Below are 13,900 nucleotides of genomic sequence, written 5' to 3'. Positions count from 1 at the left end.
GCCTTGATTACAAGCAGCTGGCAGCCAAGCAACAGCAGGACCCAGAGCTCAATGCCTGCAAGACCTCCTTAATGTCTCTGCAATGGCACAATGTCCCCCTCAACGATAACAGCCCCATCTCCATCCTCTGTGATATCTACACCGGCCGCCCACGCCCATGGATCCTACATGCATTCAGACATCACGTTTACAACATCGTCCATGGTCTGGCACACCCTTCAGGACGATCCACAGCCACCCTCCCATCGTGGGTCCGTGAATGTTCCTCCTGCCAGCTCTCCAAAATCCAGCGTCACACAAATTCAAGTGTGGGTTCCTTTCATCAACCACAAAGCCGTTTCACCCACGTCCACATCGACATTGTAAGATCCCTCCCATGCTCCAAAGGACATTGGTACCTCCTCACAATGGTCGATCACTCGACAAGATGGCCCGAAGCTGCCCCCTATGACAGGCATCAGCAACAGTATGTGCCAGTGCTTTCCTCTCATCATGGGTGTCCAGATTCAGTGTTCCCGACCACACAACCTCCGACAGAGGCGTACCTTCACATCGCAGCTCTGGACATCCCTAAACCGCCTCCTCAGCACCCAATTGCATTACACAACCGCCTACCATCTGAATCCAATGGCATGGTCGAGAGGTTCTACTGCACCTTGAAAGCGGCCCCGATGTCTTGCTGCAACTCCTCAACCTGGTACTCGCAGCCCCCATGGGTCCTCCTCAGCCTTCGAACCACATCCAAAGAGGACCTTGACCTGTCAGCAGCCAAGATGGTGCATGACAATAAGCTTGTGATATCTGGCAAGTTCTTCCCCGACAATAATCCCTCACCAAACATCAAACTCCGGACCATCGTCAGAAAATTCGCCTGACCGCCCATCCTACAAGCCAACCAAGACCTTATCCCCAAGGATCTGCATACTGCAACACACATGTTCATCAGAGCCGATGCCGTTCGACTGCCTTTAACCCAGCACTACACGGGTCCCTACTGGGTCATCAACCACAAGCAGAAAGCCTTACTCATCGACATCCATGGCACGACAGATTGGGTGGCCATCGACTGCCTGAAACCAGAATATCTGCCCGACAACAATACTCTTCCAATCCAGTTTTCAAGGGGGGAGACACCCTCTGCAACACCCTGGTCAACTTTAGGGGGAGTATTGTGCCACGGAAGTTTCCCACACTTCGCCAACAGTCTGTTGCCACCTGCATTGCACCTGGGTTGCGGACCGCGACTTCCCACGCCCTGCTCCTTAGCAACAAAACAATCCAGCAGGATAGCAACACTTCTGCTGTTTTTCATATAATCATAAGACTTAAAAGTCTAAAATGTGCATGTGCACTATTGGTCTGTTAGTTACTATGTAAATTTTCCTGGCCGCTGATTGGTCAGCAATTCATGTAAATACCACTATTGTTTGTTAATACATCATCACTCTAAGATCTTGTCTTAATCATTCCTGCTAAAAACCTACGGCACTCGTTGGTACTTGCACTTTCAGCTGCGAAACATCTGTAAATTCATGCAATGTTGGGGTGTGTGTGTGTGTGTGTGTGTGTGTGTCAGGATCCATAGGCCATCCATTAGCAACAGAAGGGGAAGGAGTTGCACGTGAGGGACCGGACTGAGCAGCAGGGGAGGCAGGCATACCACTCCTTCTCCCTACCCCTCTCCTTACCTTGCGTCCATGCTTCACTAGTGAAACAAAGGGGATCTCCTCCTCACTGCTATCAACACCTTCAATTTCAGCCATAAATTCGTCACTGCTCTCATCACTGTGTCACTTCCTCTCTCCATAGACATCACTATCTATCTAGCTAGCTATCTTTCTAGAAGTTAACTCATGCTTTTGAAACTCAGTAAGGTCTGATAAACAGAATTTGTTAGGAGGGATGCTAGTTCCTCCAACTGCCCACTCTCTTTTGCAGGGCCCTTACCCTTATACGAAAGAGCTCTAATACACATTTGCGTTTTCAAAACACTCTGTAACACCTCTTCACCAAAATGTGAAAAATATGCAAAACTGAGTAGGAAATAATGGTGTTATAGTGTTTAAACAGACAGCACTGATAACCAATCCTCATAGGTCAGGTCACACAGATTTTTAGAAAAGGAAATTTTGGCGCACGTGTACTGCGTAGGTCATAAGCTCGACCCACCCCATGCCATAAGGAGAAGCAGTATCTCATGACGTCATATTCAAACCTTGTTGTTATGGTGTGCTTTTCTGATTTTTGATGAACTTCAAAAAACATATCTTTTTCTGATGCTCATGCATGTTCATCTTGCACATCCAAGTGGTGTGGCTCGGACACATGTATGTGTGGTTCATGCATGAAAGGGTTAAGTACACGGCCAGTCCATCATAGTTGCATGAAGGATACTCCATATATGAATGATGTAGCATTTTTATCTCCATAGGAACAAATACCAAATAGTCTGAGAAACACTACACATTTTCCAAGATTTTACATTGCCTCATTAACAACAGAATAGACATTTTCAAAAAAGGCTTTAAAATTACTGACTCCTAATCTAATCATCCAAAAATTACAATTAAATTGTTAAACATTCTCAAACATATTTATAAAAAAAAAGACCAACTCTCTTGTTCTTTGGTATTATCAAAATGCGGAACAGTCTAATTCTCAGTTACATTAACCCTTTAACGCCGACTGGATGTATTTTACGTTGACAAAAGTTCTGTCGGGTGCCAAGTGGACGTAAAATATGTTGACTACAAAAAGTTTTTTAAATATTCGCGGAAAAATACTTATAGGCCTCGTTTGCAAAAATTTTTAAATCATTCGTCTTGAGGGATGCTGGGAGTTCACGGATCACGCTGTTGTTATATTTACAAGCGTGACCCAGCTGCGCATGCGCGAATTTCTTTCTTATCCCAAAAGAAAGCATCAGCTAACTCTGCTGAAAATCTCAGAAATTCTTTAGTTACTTTGTTGTAATTTTTGCACCATTTTCTATTCGCCTTTACATAAAGTTTTATACATGAAAATGTGTGCAATTTAATGTAGAATACAACAAAAAATAACTCATGGTTATAGCTTTTATCAATTTTGACATATTTTCATATAAATCACGATAAGTGCCAAAATTTCATCCTTCGGTCAACTTTGACTCGACCGAAATGGTTGAAAAATGCAATTGTAAGCTAAAACTCCTGCATTCTAGTAATAATCAATCATTTACCTTCATTTTGCAAAAAACAAGAAGTCTCTAGCACAATATTTTGATTTATGTTGAATATTTGGAGGAAAAAAAAAAAAAAAAAAAAAAAAAAAAATCCTTATGTCCGCGCTAACTCTACTGAAAATCTCAGAAATTCTTTAGTCACTTTGTCGTAATTTTTGCACTGTTTTCTATTAGCCGTTACATAGAGTGTTATATATGAAAATGTGCGCAATTTCATGTAGAATACAACAAAAAATAACTCAGGGTTGTAGCTTTTATCGATTTTGACATTTTCATATAAATCACGATAAGTGCCAAAATTTCAACCTTTGGTCAACTTTGACTTGACCGAAATGGTCGAAAAATGCAATTGTAAGCTAAAACTCTTATATTCTAGTAATATTCAGTCATTTACCTTCATTTTGCAACAAATGAGAAGTCTCTAGCACAATATTTTGATTTATGGTGAATTTTTGAAAAAAACTTTTTCCTTATGTCCGCTCTAACTCTGCTGAAAATCTTGTAGGAGCCTGACGCTGTCTCTTCCAAACACGTGTGTGTTCGTGTGTTCATCGTCCATCGGAGTGGACAAGACGACAAGAGCATCTCGTTGTCTTTCTCTAAAGGAACGCGATTTCAACCATACAATATTTCCGTCTGTTTCTCCCTAACCATTGTTGTCTTGATGTATGAACAATCACCACTACTTGCAATGCCATGCAAGCATTCTAATCATGTACTCATAATGTTCCAACGAATCTTCTGTTTGTGAAGACGCCAAACATCTGGCCACTTCGATGGATGACAAACACACAAACACACATGTTTGGAAGAGACGGCGTCATGCTCTTACAATCTCAGAAATTCTTTAGTCGCTTTGTCATAATTTTTGCAGTTTTATATTAGCTGTTACATAAAGTTTTATATATGAAAATGTGTGCAATTTCATGTAGAATACAACAAAAAATAACTCATGGTTGTAGCTTTTATCAGGTTTGAAATATTTTCATATAAATCACGATAAGTGCCAAAATTTCAACCTTCGGTCAACTTTGACTCGGCCGAAATGGTTGAAAAATGCAATTGTAAGCTAAAACTCTTAAATTCTAGTAATATTCAATCATTTACCTTCATTTTGCAACAAACGGGAAGTCTCTAGCACAATATTTCGATTTATGGTGAATGTTTGAAAAAAAAAAAAAAAAAAAAAAAAAAAAAAAACTTTTTTTACGTCCGGTCATTACGAATTCATGCATTATTTTGTGATAATATTTTTTCTGTGTTGCTTTGATCGTTTTACAGTTTGTTATATACCAAAATCATCGCAATTGAGTGTACAATATAAAGAAAAAAAAAAAAGTCATTAGCTTTAACCGTTTTGCTCACAGCACGATTTGTATACAATTATATATGAAATTTTTTTTTGCGCTGTCATATATTCCAATACAGGCGGTCCCGGTTTTACGATGGGGTTCGTTCTTGCGCTAGCGTCGTAACCCGAAAATCGTCAGAAGCGGAACATCGTCGAAAATCGTCAAAAATCATAAGAAAACCTTACTTTTAATGCTCTGGGTGCATTGAAAACGATGTAAACTGCATTATTATTGAGTTTTACATCAAAAAACCTTCAAATTATGATTATTCTGCCATTTTGGGGCCATATTTCTTCCGTCGGATCGACGTGACGCGTCGTAACCGAACATGCGTCGTAAGCCGGGAAATAATTTCTGATGAATATATTTGGCGTCGTAACCTCGGGCGTCGTGGCGGAACGTCGTGCGCCGGGGACTGCCTGTACAGGCAGTCGGAAATAATTTCTGATGAATATATTTGAAATTATTTCCTGGCTTACGACGCATGTTCGTTAACCTCGCCGATCCGACATAAGAAATATGGCCCCAAAACGGCAGAATAATCATAATTTGAAGGTTTTTTTGATGTAAAACTCAATAATAATGCAGTTTACATCGTTTTCAATGCACCCAGAGCATTAAAAGTAAGGTTTTCTTATGATTTTTTTGACGATTTTCGGGGACTGTTTACGACGACGGCGATTACGCGCGAAAAGAACGGAACCCCGTCAGAAACCGGGACCGCCTGTATTTATATATGATAATGATATTTTTTTCATTTCTGATAGTTGCATACTAAACTTCAGGCAATGAAAAAAAAGGAGCCAAAAATGAACTCTTAATCTTGAAAACTATGCGTGCTGTGATTTTTTTTTTGGGGGAAAAAAAAAAAAAAAAAAAAAAAAAAAACTTTCTTTCCGCTTCGGCGCAAACTCTCAAACCCCGTCGGCATACGGCAGACAATTTTGTAAATATGGGCTCAGCGTTTAAGGGTTAACTTGAATATAGAGGACTCACACCTTAATAAAAAATACTTTCAACAAGAAATGGAAAAGGTCTAAATTGATATCCTAAAACACTAAATTAGTAACTTTAATAATTTTTTAAAAATTCAATTACAAAATGTTGTATTGGACTTGGTGATCAATACAGAAGGTTAATAACAATTAATCACCTGGATGAGGAGATGAGGTATCCTGGAAGTTAACTGGAGAGTATTCAAAAGACTCTTCAATGGTATGGCTTCTTGTTCTGCTATTTTCAAGGCACTGACGTAGCTCCTCAAGCTCAGCCTAAAGAGATAATATCAATTTTCATAATAAAATTTACTATTTGGATACTTACCTACTGTTAAAGTTAGCTTACATCTCCTTACCGATAGGCGAGTCGACATTCAAACGAAAGATCGAATGGCTGCCCAGATGACTGTCTAGTTCACTTGTTCTCCATCAGGTGTGTTTCGAATGTTTAAGCTCATCAGAATTCTTCCTGACAGCCCAGTAAGTTGCAGCGAGGATGGGTGGGGTCTACTTTAACAAATAATAAATTTTATTACAAAAATTTATATTATTTAGGATGAATCTTACCTAGTGCTAAAGTTTGCTGATTCCCACATTAAGAAGAGGATGGTGGGTAGTGCAGCTAAACCAAATCTGCTCAGCCATTCGAGCTAAAGGCTGCTTGCATGAAACCCAAAACACTCTTACCTGATCTGGAATCGTTTCTGGATCTTACTGCCGCCAGAAGTGGGATTCCATTCAGGGGACAAGGCTCTCATATGTGTGCAGCAAAGAGCAGCCTTGCAGAGAAAACCACTTCAATTCAGCTAGAATGAAACAGAAACAGCATGAAGGAACCCCTTTTCCTGGGCCCAAAACTCCAATAAAACAAATCAATAAAAATACATACCTTTACAATATAAAAATACACTCCTATACAATATATGTACCTTCTTGCTCCCAAAAACACTGGGATCTAAAACAAGGAGCCTAAAAGATTGCTCTTTCCTTGGTTCAGGGAAAGACTTTACTCACTACTAGTAGCGGACTAAGGGCTTTACTGTTTCAAACATGATTCTGCATACTTGAGGTATTAAACAGCAAAACCAAATGATACTTCTACTGTGCCACATTAAACCACTCCTCATGTGACAATTGCCATCAAACTAAATGAGGTAGCGACAGCTCTTACGTTATGAATATTTACCTTCAATAAAGGTAAAAGGTAAGGAGCTGGTTCTCATGCATCAGCTCAATCAAGTACGTCACAGAGAACCTCGTGTTCTTGACAAAGATATTCTAGGTTTCTAAAACCACAAAACAAAAGGTTAACTTTGCCTCTTCTAGCCTTAACCTTTGACAAAGACATCTAGGTTTTCTAAAACCACAAAACAAAAAATAACTTCGCCTTCTCCAGGCTTAACCTTTGACAAAGACATTCTAGGTTTCTAAAACCACAAAATAAAACGTTAATTTTGCCTCCTCCAGGCTTAACCTTTGACACAGATGTTCTAGGTTCTAAAATCACAAAATAAAAGGATAACTGCCTCTTTCAGGCTTAACCTGGCTAATTAAGTTTTAATTGCCCCATCATAACAGAGAATTGTTCCCATTTCCTCCCCACCAGAGTTTAAATGTAATTCTTACACTTCTCTGAAAAGTTAACCTTAATCTCATTCTCAGCTATAATGCAAAAAAAGATTAAATAGCATTCCCTTCCAACAGCCTTAAGGAGAGTGCCTGCAATAAATTTACTCTTTTTACCTGTTGATAGAGCTAAATAAAAGAAGGGTTCATAGTAAATAATTCAAAGGAACTCATTCCAAAGGCTCAAAAGAATCTGCAGATAAACTTTTGACCTGCATCTAAATCCAGAGAAAGATTGATACAGTACTGACTTGGAGGAGCTTCCATCTCAACTGATTTCAAAACCCTGAGGTGCTGATCATCAGCCAGATCTATTAGCACATGAAGCAATACCAAGGAAAGCATGGAACGATAATTTGGAAAACAGACAACAAAAAAGTCTTACTATATCTAAGAAAGCAGAGAAACTTTGGTGTCTACAAGGTTCCAGGTGATGAAAATTCCTCTAGGAAGGCACCCTGAGTAATACATAAATAGAACCCATGACACTTTGAAAATCCCCTATTGGAAGGAGACAGTCGAGCATCTCCAAGTGGTCAAGTGTGAGATGCAGAAGTTAGTGGAAGTGCATGAAATTCTGTAGTCTGAGTCGGTTTCCCCCTGACAGAAGAATAAGAGATACATCTACCTAGAGAGCTATAAAGTTCGAAAATCGTTTGCTCTGGGGCTACTAGGGCTCTACAGGAGTCACTGAGCAATTCTTGAACATGAAATTTGCTCAATACTTTCTTAGAATATATAGAGGGGAAAGGCCTATGAGTCTGAATCAGGCCAAACTTAAGGAAACACATCCACTGCTCAAGCCTGAGGGCCCTGAAAGGAGTAGTACTCGAATGGTTGTTCCTGTACATCTGTATGCTAATAAGTCTACATTTGAGTGCTGCCCACTGCAACTGTCAAACTTGCGGATACAATGGCCACTGTAGGCAGTTCTGTTCTTCTGAATCCCCAATCGCCAAACAGTCCTTCCACAGAATGAATTATCAAACCAATATCATGTTGTTCACTCCACTAAAGGAAGCAATCTTTCCAATATGACGTTGTTTCTGACCAAGGATACAGCTGCTAGGCATCTTCAATACTTTCCACTGCCCTGACATTTAGTAAGCTTTACAAGGTGTAGTGCTGACCTTTCTATGTTGTATGTAAGCGTAGTGACACTGGTCAGAATTCTTTGTTTCGTGTTAAACGAGATAAGAAAAACAAAACCTGGATGTAGGTTTAAGAATAAAATGGCCAACCCTTGGATTCAGCATCCCTCCTACAGAACCTAGCGACAATGGTCCTCCTGAATTACTTAAAAGTTTAATGAACATTAGCAGTAAGCTGTAATCTCTTATGCTGAGACTGTACTGTAACTGAGCCTGATTATTCAGACAAAATCCCCAGTGAGACAATCTTTCTTAACAAAGAAAGCCCTTACCACTTAGGAAACTTTCTTCAGGGCTAAAATTCTTCAAGAAGCAAGTGCCTATTCATCTTCTGACAGACAAGCCTGCAAATTCAAGTATCATCCCCACATCACTAGATTAGAGTGAGGAGGAGTTAAATACGTTGACTGAAAGTCATATTGCACAGAGACTGACCCAGTGAAGCAAGAGATCCTTGGCCAACTTGAACCAGTTAACTTAGTGGAAAAGATTTCTTCCTCCTAAAAATTGACCCCATCCACCTACGGGCAACAAATACCCTGTGAAATCTTATAGAGACACTGTACATGAGCACAAACAAAGCACCTTGAACAACATTATCTCCTTTGTAAATACACCTCAAAGAAACTTGGGTGATTGAGGATGTACTTGTAAGAGAAAAATGTCTCTTGTACTTCCACCAAAACATCTGATCATTCTTTTGGAGAGTGACTAAAACCATGCTGGAAAAACAAAAGCATGGGGACAGACGCAAAGTCATTCAGTCTCAGTGTCCAACAATGGTCGCCAGTCTCCAGTGCTCATGGAGCTGGAAAAAAGTCAAGAGGTAAAACCCCATGAATTACTGCCTGGTCTATTCTTCCTCTCTAATTACTGTACAACCTCCTACTAAAGAAATTCTTCTGCTGGAGAAGACAAAGGAATAGCTATAGGAGACCAACCAGTGGAGGGTAATCTAAAAGGAATCATAAGTCTCCTTCACTGTCTCCACCACGTAAGATCTGCTCCTAGGTCTCTCCAAGCATGCCAAGAGGCTTGCAACTGGCCATCTACCAGAACCTAAGAGCTGAACTTATCCCCCAAAGGTATAAAATGAGACTTACACCAATATATACTCATTTTTTACAAACCGAGTAGTATAAGCACGAGAACATTAGCTTGTAGCATCAGAAACGAGTTAAAACTAATACTCTTCCTCACTAAACTCCCGCTGGCACCAAAAACCTTACAACTGGTTTCACGACCTCTACAATTTGAGGCCAAAAAACACTAAGCTGGGGCCAAAATCACACTAAGCTGGAGCCTCAACCTCTCTAAGCTGACGCAAAGAAGAGGCATTATACTGAGCAATAGTTCAATAATAGATAAAAACTTCAACAATCTGCGACTCTGATTCAGCATGTCCAAAGCACTTGCCAGTCATGAGTTCGTCTCTTCGCAGGAAAAAGAAAAGAAAATTGAAACTTCTACCGAAGACAGTTTAAGCGCCTGCATTGCAAGAGTCGGTGCTCCGCAACTTCCTAAAAAACCAAAAGCAGACCTAAAGAGAGCTCTGTGCACCCAAGTACGATAAAACTTATGAAATGCTCTCTAGGTGAGGGAGAAAGCTTGGGCTCTCTTTCTCCAAATACTTAAAGGGCGCTAAAATACTCGAAGACAACCGAGACTTATTCTCTATGTGGTCTCTTTCCTCAACGAAATGAGGATACAGTGAAGTACAACGCTCCAGTGAATGCCGATCAAACCGAAGGAGATCCTCCGATTCAAACTCCTCTTCTGCCAGAGGGCAACAGGAGATAGCTGTCTCCTAGCGACACATGGCAACAAGAGACGGCAGCAGACGAGCACCTGCATCGCATCCACGACTCGTTGAAAGGTAGACGGGAAAACGCAGTCGAAGCGACTCAGCCGAGTGAATGAAAGTGAGGTGGTAAAAGAAAATTTGAAAGTTTGGAGGCAGGGGGAGAGGAGTTATGATGACCCTCCCACCTTGTCCAAAAGCAATTCAGCAAATTTAAGAGCATTCCCATACGACACATCCTTAGAAAGCTGTGTAGTTAAAATAATATCTAGCTTGGAAACAACAGAAGATACTGTAACCATTGTAGATTAGGAGAGAAAAGCATTAATAAAGGCAGAAGTAAGAGATCTGCCAATAGCCGAAGGAGGCATGATACAGAATGAACCAGTGCATTTTGACGGAGAAAGAGGAATAAGCTGGCAGACAAGGATTTATGAGTAAAAGATGAAGAGATTGGTTAAACAACTGACTGAGTCGGCATAATATCAGAATAAGTAAAACTAGATACAGACATATTTCTTATAAAACTGTCTATACCTACAGTATATAATTAGTCCTATCAGTACTAACAACCTCATACTAGGTACCAAAGAGGCAGAAATCGCATACATAGCAAAGATTAACATTTACCAAAATGATCTTCCGGCTACCGCATTATACAAGATTATGAACGTGAAAAAGAGAGAGGCAGGTGACAGCGGGGACAGAACCAGTTCCTTGGCAGCGGACTTCTTCCTCAGAATCCAACTGTCACAGGGCAGTCCTAAGCTTGGGCTACAGACTGGCGAGGGTACCGGCACCTTACCTCTTATGAGGGAATGCAAAAATAACAGCACAATGGGGGGACCTGGACCAGATCCCTAACCAATTCAGACAAACCTTGTACTGGCCAAAATGAGGTTTATGTCCTGTTCTAAATTCTCAATACAGGCAGTCCCCGGTTATTGGCGGGGGGTTCTGTTTTTGAGGGTGTGATGATAACCGAAAATCGCTGCTAACCGAAAATCAGCGATTTCGGCGATTTATGGGGGTTATCGGCGCTGAAAAGCGGCGATTTTCGGCGCCGATAAGCGGAAATTGGCGATTTTCAGCGACGAAAATTGCAGATTTTCATCGCTAGACAAGCCTCATAAAACCGGATCGCTGTTAACCGAGCCTGCCGTTAACCAGGGACTGCCTGTACCCTTTTCCTGAACCGAAAGGGGAGTGGAAGGCAGAGCTAAAGAGGGAGCCTCAGTACTAACTGAAGCAATAAGGGCGCCTCAGTACTAACTGAAGCAATAGCAAGGGAAAAGCCTAGACTATACTAACGAACTTAAGCAGAAAGGCCTTTCTAAAATCCCTACTTCCTCACACCTATTCTGAAGCTCACGCTTGAAACCATTGCAGCAGCGTGAACCGTGTGTATCTCCTAAAACAATCAACATTCTGATAACACAGTAATCATTCCTACAGAACCTGACATTCTTAGTCTTGATTCCAGTGGAAGCATCCCAAGAAAAATAAATGTACAGTACTGTGATAGCAGCAAAAAGCCATGAAATACCAACAAGTGCCTGTACCCAATGGCAGCAAGGAGAATTCTGACAAGAGCTTAAAGATTCGAAACACAACTGGTTGAGAACAGGTGAGCTAGACAGTCATCCGGGCAGCCATTCGATCTTTTGTCTGAATGCTGACTCGTCTATCAGAGCGGAGAAGTAAGAACTTCAACAGCAGGGAAGAATCACCCTAAATAAAGTGTTAACATTCAATCATCTGCAAAAGAAAAACATTAGTTCATTACTTTTCAAGCCTTTCAACAGGTTCTAAAGCTAAAACACAAATCTCCTTTAACCATATTCAATGGTTATGACATATCTTCTGTAGCACCCAATTATTGCAGTTTAACCTGACCAGGTCAAAAGTCTAAACTCAAAGAGCTGGCCTAATTTTTCCTTGAAAAATGAAACATTTAACAAATTTCAACCAACTACAGTATTTTCATTTTTAGAGTGGGATAAATTGAGATTGATAGTGATTGACAGAATTTTCCAGATTGATTTGATTAAAAACTAGACTCTGCAATCATTATGAATGACAACTAGATCTCTACCTGTTTCCCCTACATAAGATCTAGCAACAAGATTATTACACCATAAGAGCTATCACTCATGTTGGAATGAAAATCATAAGTATTTTATATAATTTGTATTTTTCATAACATACAAACCTGAAGTTCTTTACATCAGATTTTACTTCAAACGTAAGCTGGAAATGGCCATTCAAACTTATCTGACAAGGTGGTTAACTACCAACAGAAGGAGAGAGCCCGCCCACCCCATCAGTCTGCACTCCACTTTGACTTCTGGGCCAGAATTTGAAAGGGGTAGCTGAGGTAGGTCATGTGATGAATTTCAGGCTTCTGTGTTACGAAAAATACGAATCACTCTAGAAATTTTGATATTTGTTCCTACACAAATACAATCCTTCATTCTTTACAAAGGAGCCTTACCCACTGGTGAGAAGCAACTTGGGTACTCTCTGAACTAACTGGTAGGTTTTCCCTACATGGAAATGTCATCTTACTGATCTGTTCAGAAGCAGAGGAAGGATGACCCTGAACACATGGGATGTTGCAGCTGCTAGACTTTCAGACCACTAAGTAATGGAAATGTATTGCAATTAATTAGGCTGAAAGAACCTTGCAACATATGCTGTCAGAGACATTAAGACAGGTATGTGTAAACCAGTGGCTTTATCTCACTGTCAACCCTCCTCTCCCCTTGTCAAGTGAGGAGGGGGACTTGCATCCCTTCACTGGAAAACAAATTGACTGGTGCTCTGTCATACAACTTAACATCAAACTTGTCCAACCAGCATCTCTCAGTCTTGGCTGTGAAAGCCAGAGAGGAAGAGGAGGGTGAACCAGTCACTCACACACTTCTCTCTTGCAACCTGAATACCTTAGATGAGATGCTAAGTGGTCCAAAGGGAGATGGGTCAGCTACACAGCTTGTTAAGCAGCCTCCACAGGACCCAAGGACCTATGGGCAGTGTCCCCCAGGTGAAATGGAGATAATTGTGGTCTGCATGACCACATCTCCACATGTAAAACCCGATGAACTGACAAGTTTTTCCAGAGTGCCAAGGATTGGGCACTGCCCGACCGTATGGGCTCTCCCATGGACTGTACACCTGCTTGATCGAACGGAATATAGTGTTCCTGGACATCTATTTCTTAGCTTTGTGAGTACTAACAAAGAGGCTTCAAAACTCAAATTTGTGATGTCAAGTTCTCTTCAGGAAGCACCACAGTACTCTTAACAGGACATAGTAGCATTTCATCCAGATCACTACTGACAAGATCCTCTAGGAAGGGGAATCATGAAGGATTCAAACCTGGCTTCAAAGACCAAGTCTTCATTACAGATTCTGGAGCAAATTAAGCAAAAAGTGCTCAAGTGCTGACATAAGAAAGCCATGTAACTCGCTTACTCCCTTCGCTGATACCAGGGCTAAAAAAAGAGAGTCTTCCAGGTCGAATCCCTGCCCAACAACTCTCTCAAGGGCTCACATGGGCTTGAAGGAGGATTAGACTGTCTGAAGCTCCTCAAGAACATGAAGGCCTGCCAATTAGAGAAATCCCAACCTCCATCTCAATACCCAGCTTAGGTCTGGCTCATGGGCTTTCACAGCCAAGACTGAAAGAAGCTTCTCCCTGTGAAAAAGGCTGAGCCACAATAAAGTACAAATAAAAATGAATGCATTCA

The 13,900-nt window shown here is 40.9% G+C and overlaps 1 protein-coding gene across 5 annotated transcripts in view; it reads right to left on the bottom strand.

Annotated features, from left to right (window-relative positions):
• The window catches only part of LOC136836055 (putative leucine-rich repeat-containing protein DDB_G0290503), a 359,912-nt gene that overhangs the window by 225,078 nt on the left and 120,934 nt on the right, over positions 1 to 13,900 (bottom strand). For all 5 annotated transcript variants that reach the window (XM_067099946.1, XM_067099947.1, XM_067099948.1 and 2 more), the window contains exon 11: positions 5,726 to 5,843. In XM_067099946.1, the coding sequence (XP_066956047.1) occupies positions 5,726 to 5,843 (118 nt within the window). The remainder of the gene's footprint in view (positions 1 to 5,725; positions 5,844 to 13,900) is intronic.

Source organism: Macrobrachium rosenbergii, chromosome 56 (genome assembly GCF_040412425.1).
Source record: "Macrobrachium rosenbergii isolate ZJJX-2024 chromosome 56, ASM4041242v1, whole genome shotgun sequence".
NCBI lineage: Eukaryota > Metazoa > Arthropoda > Malacostraca > Decapoda > Palaemonidae > Macrobrachium > Macrobrachium rosenbergii.
The sequence above is the reverse complement of the archived record's forward strand: the minus strand, read 5'-3'. Positions and strand labels throughout refer to the sequence as shown.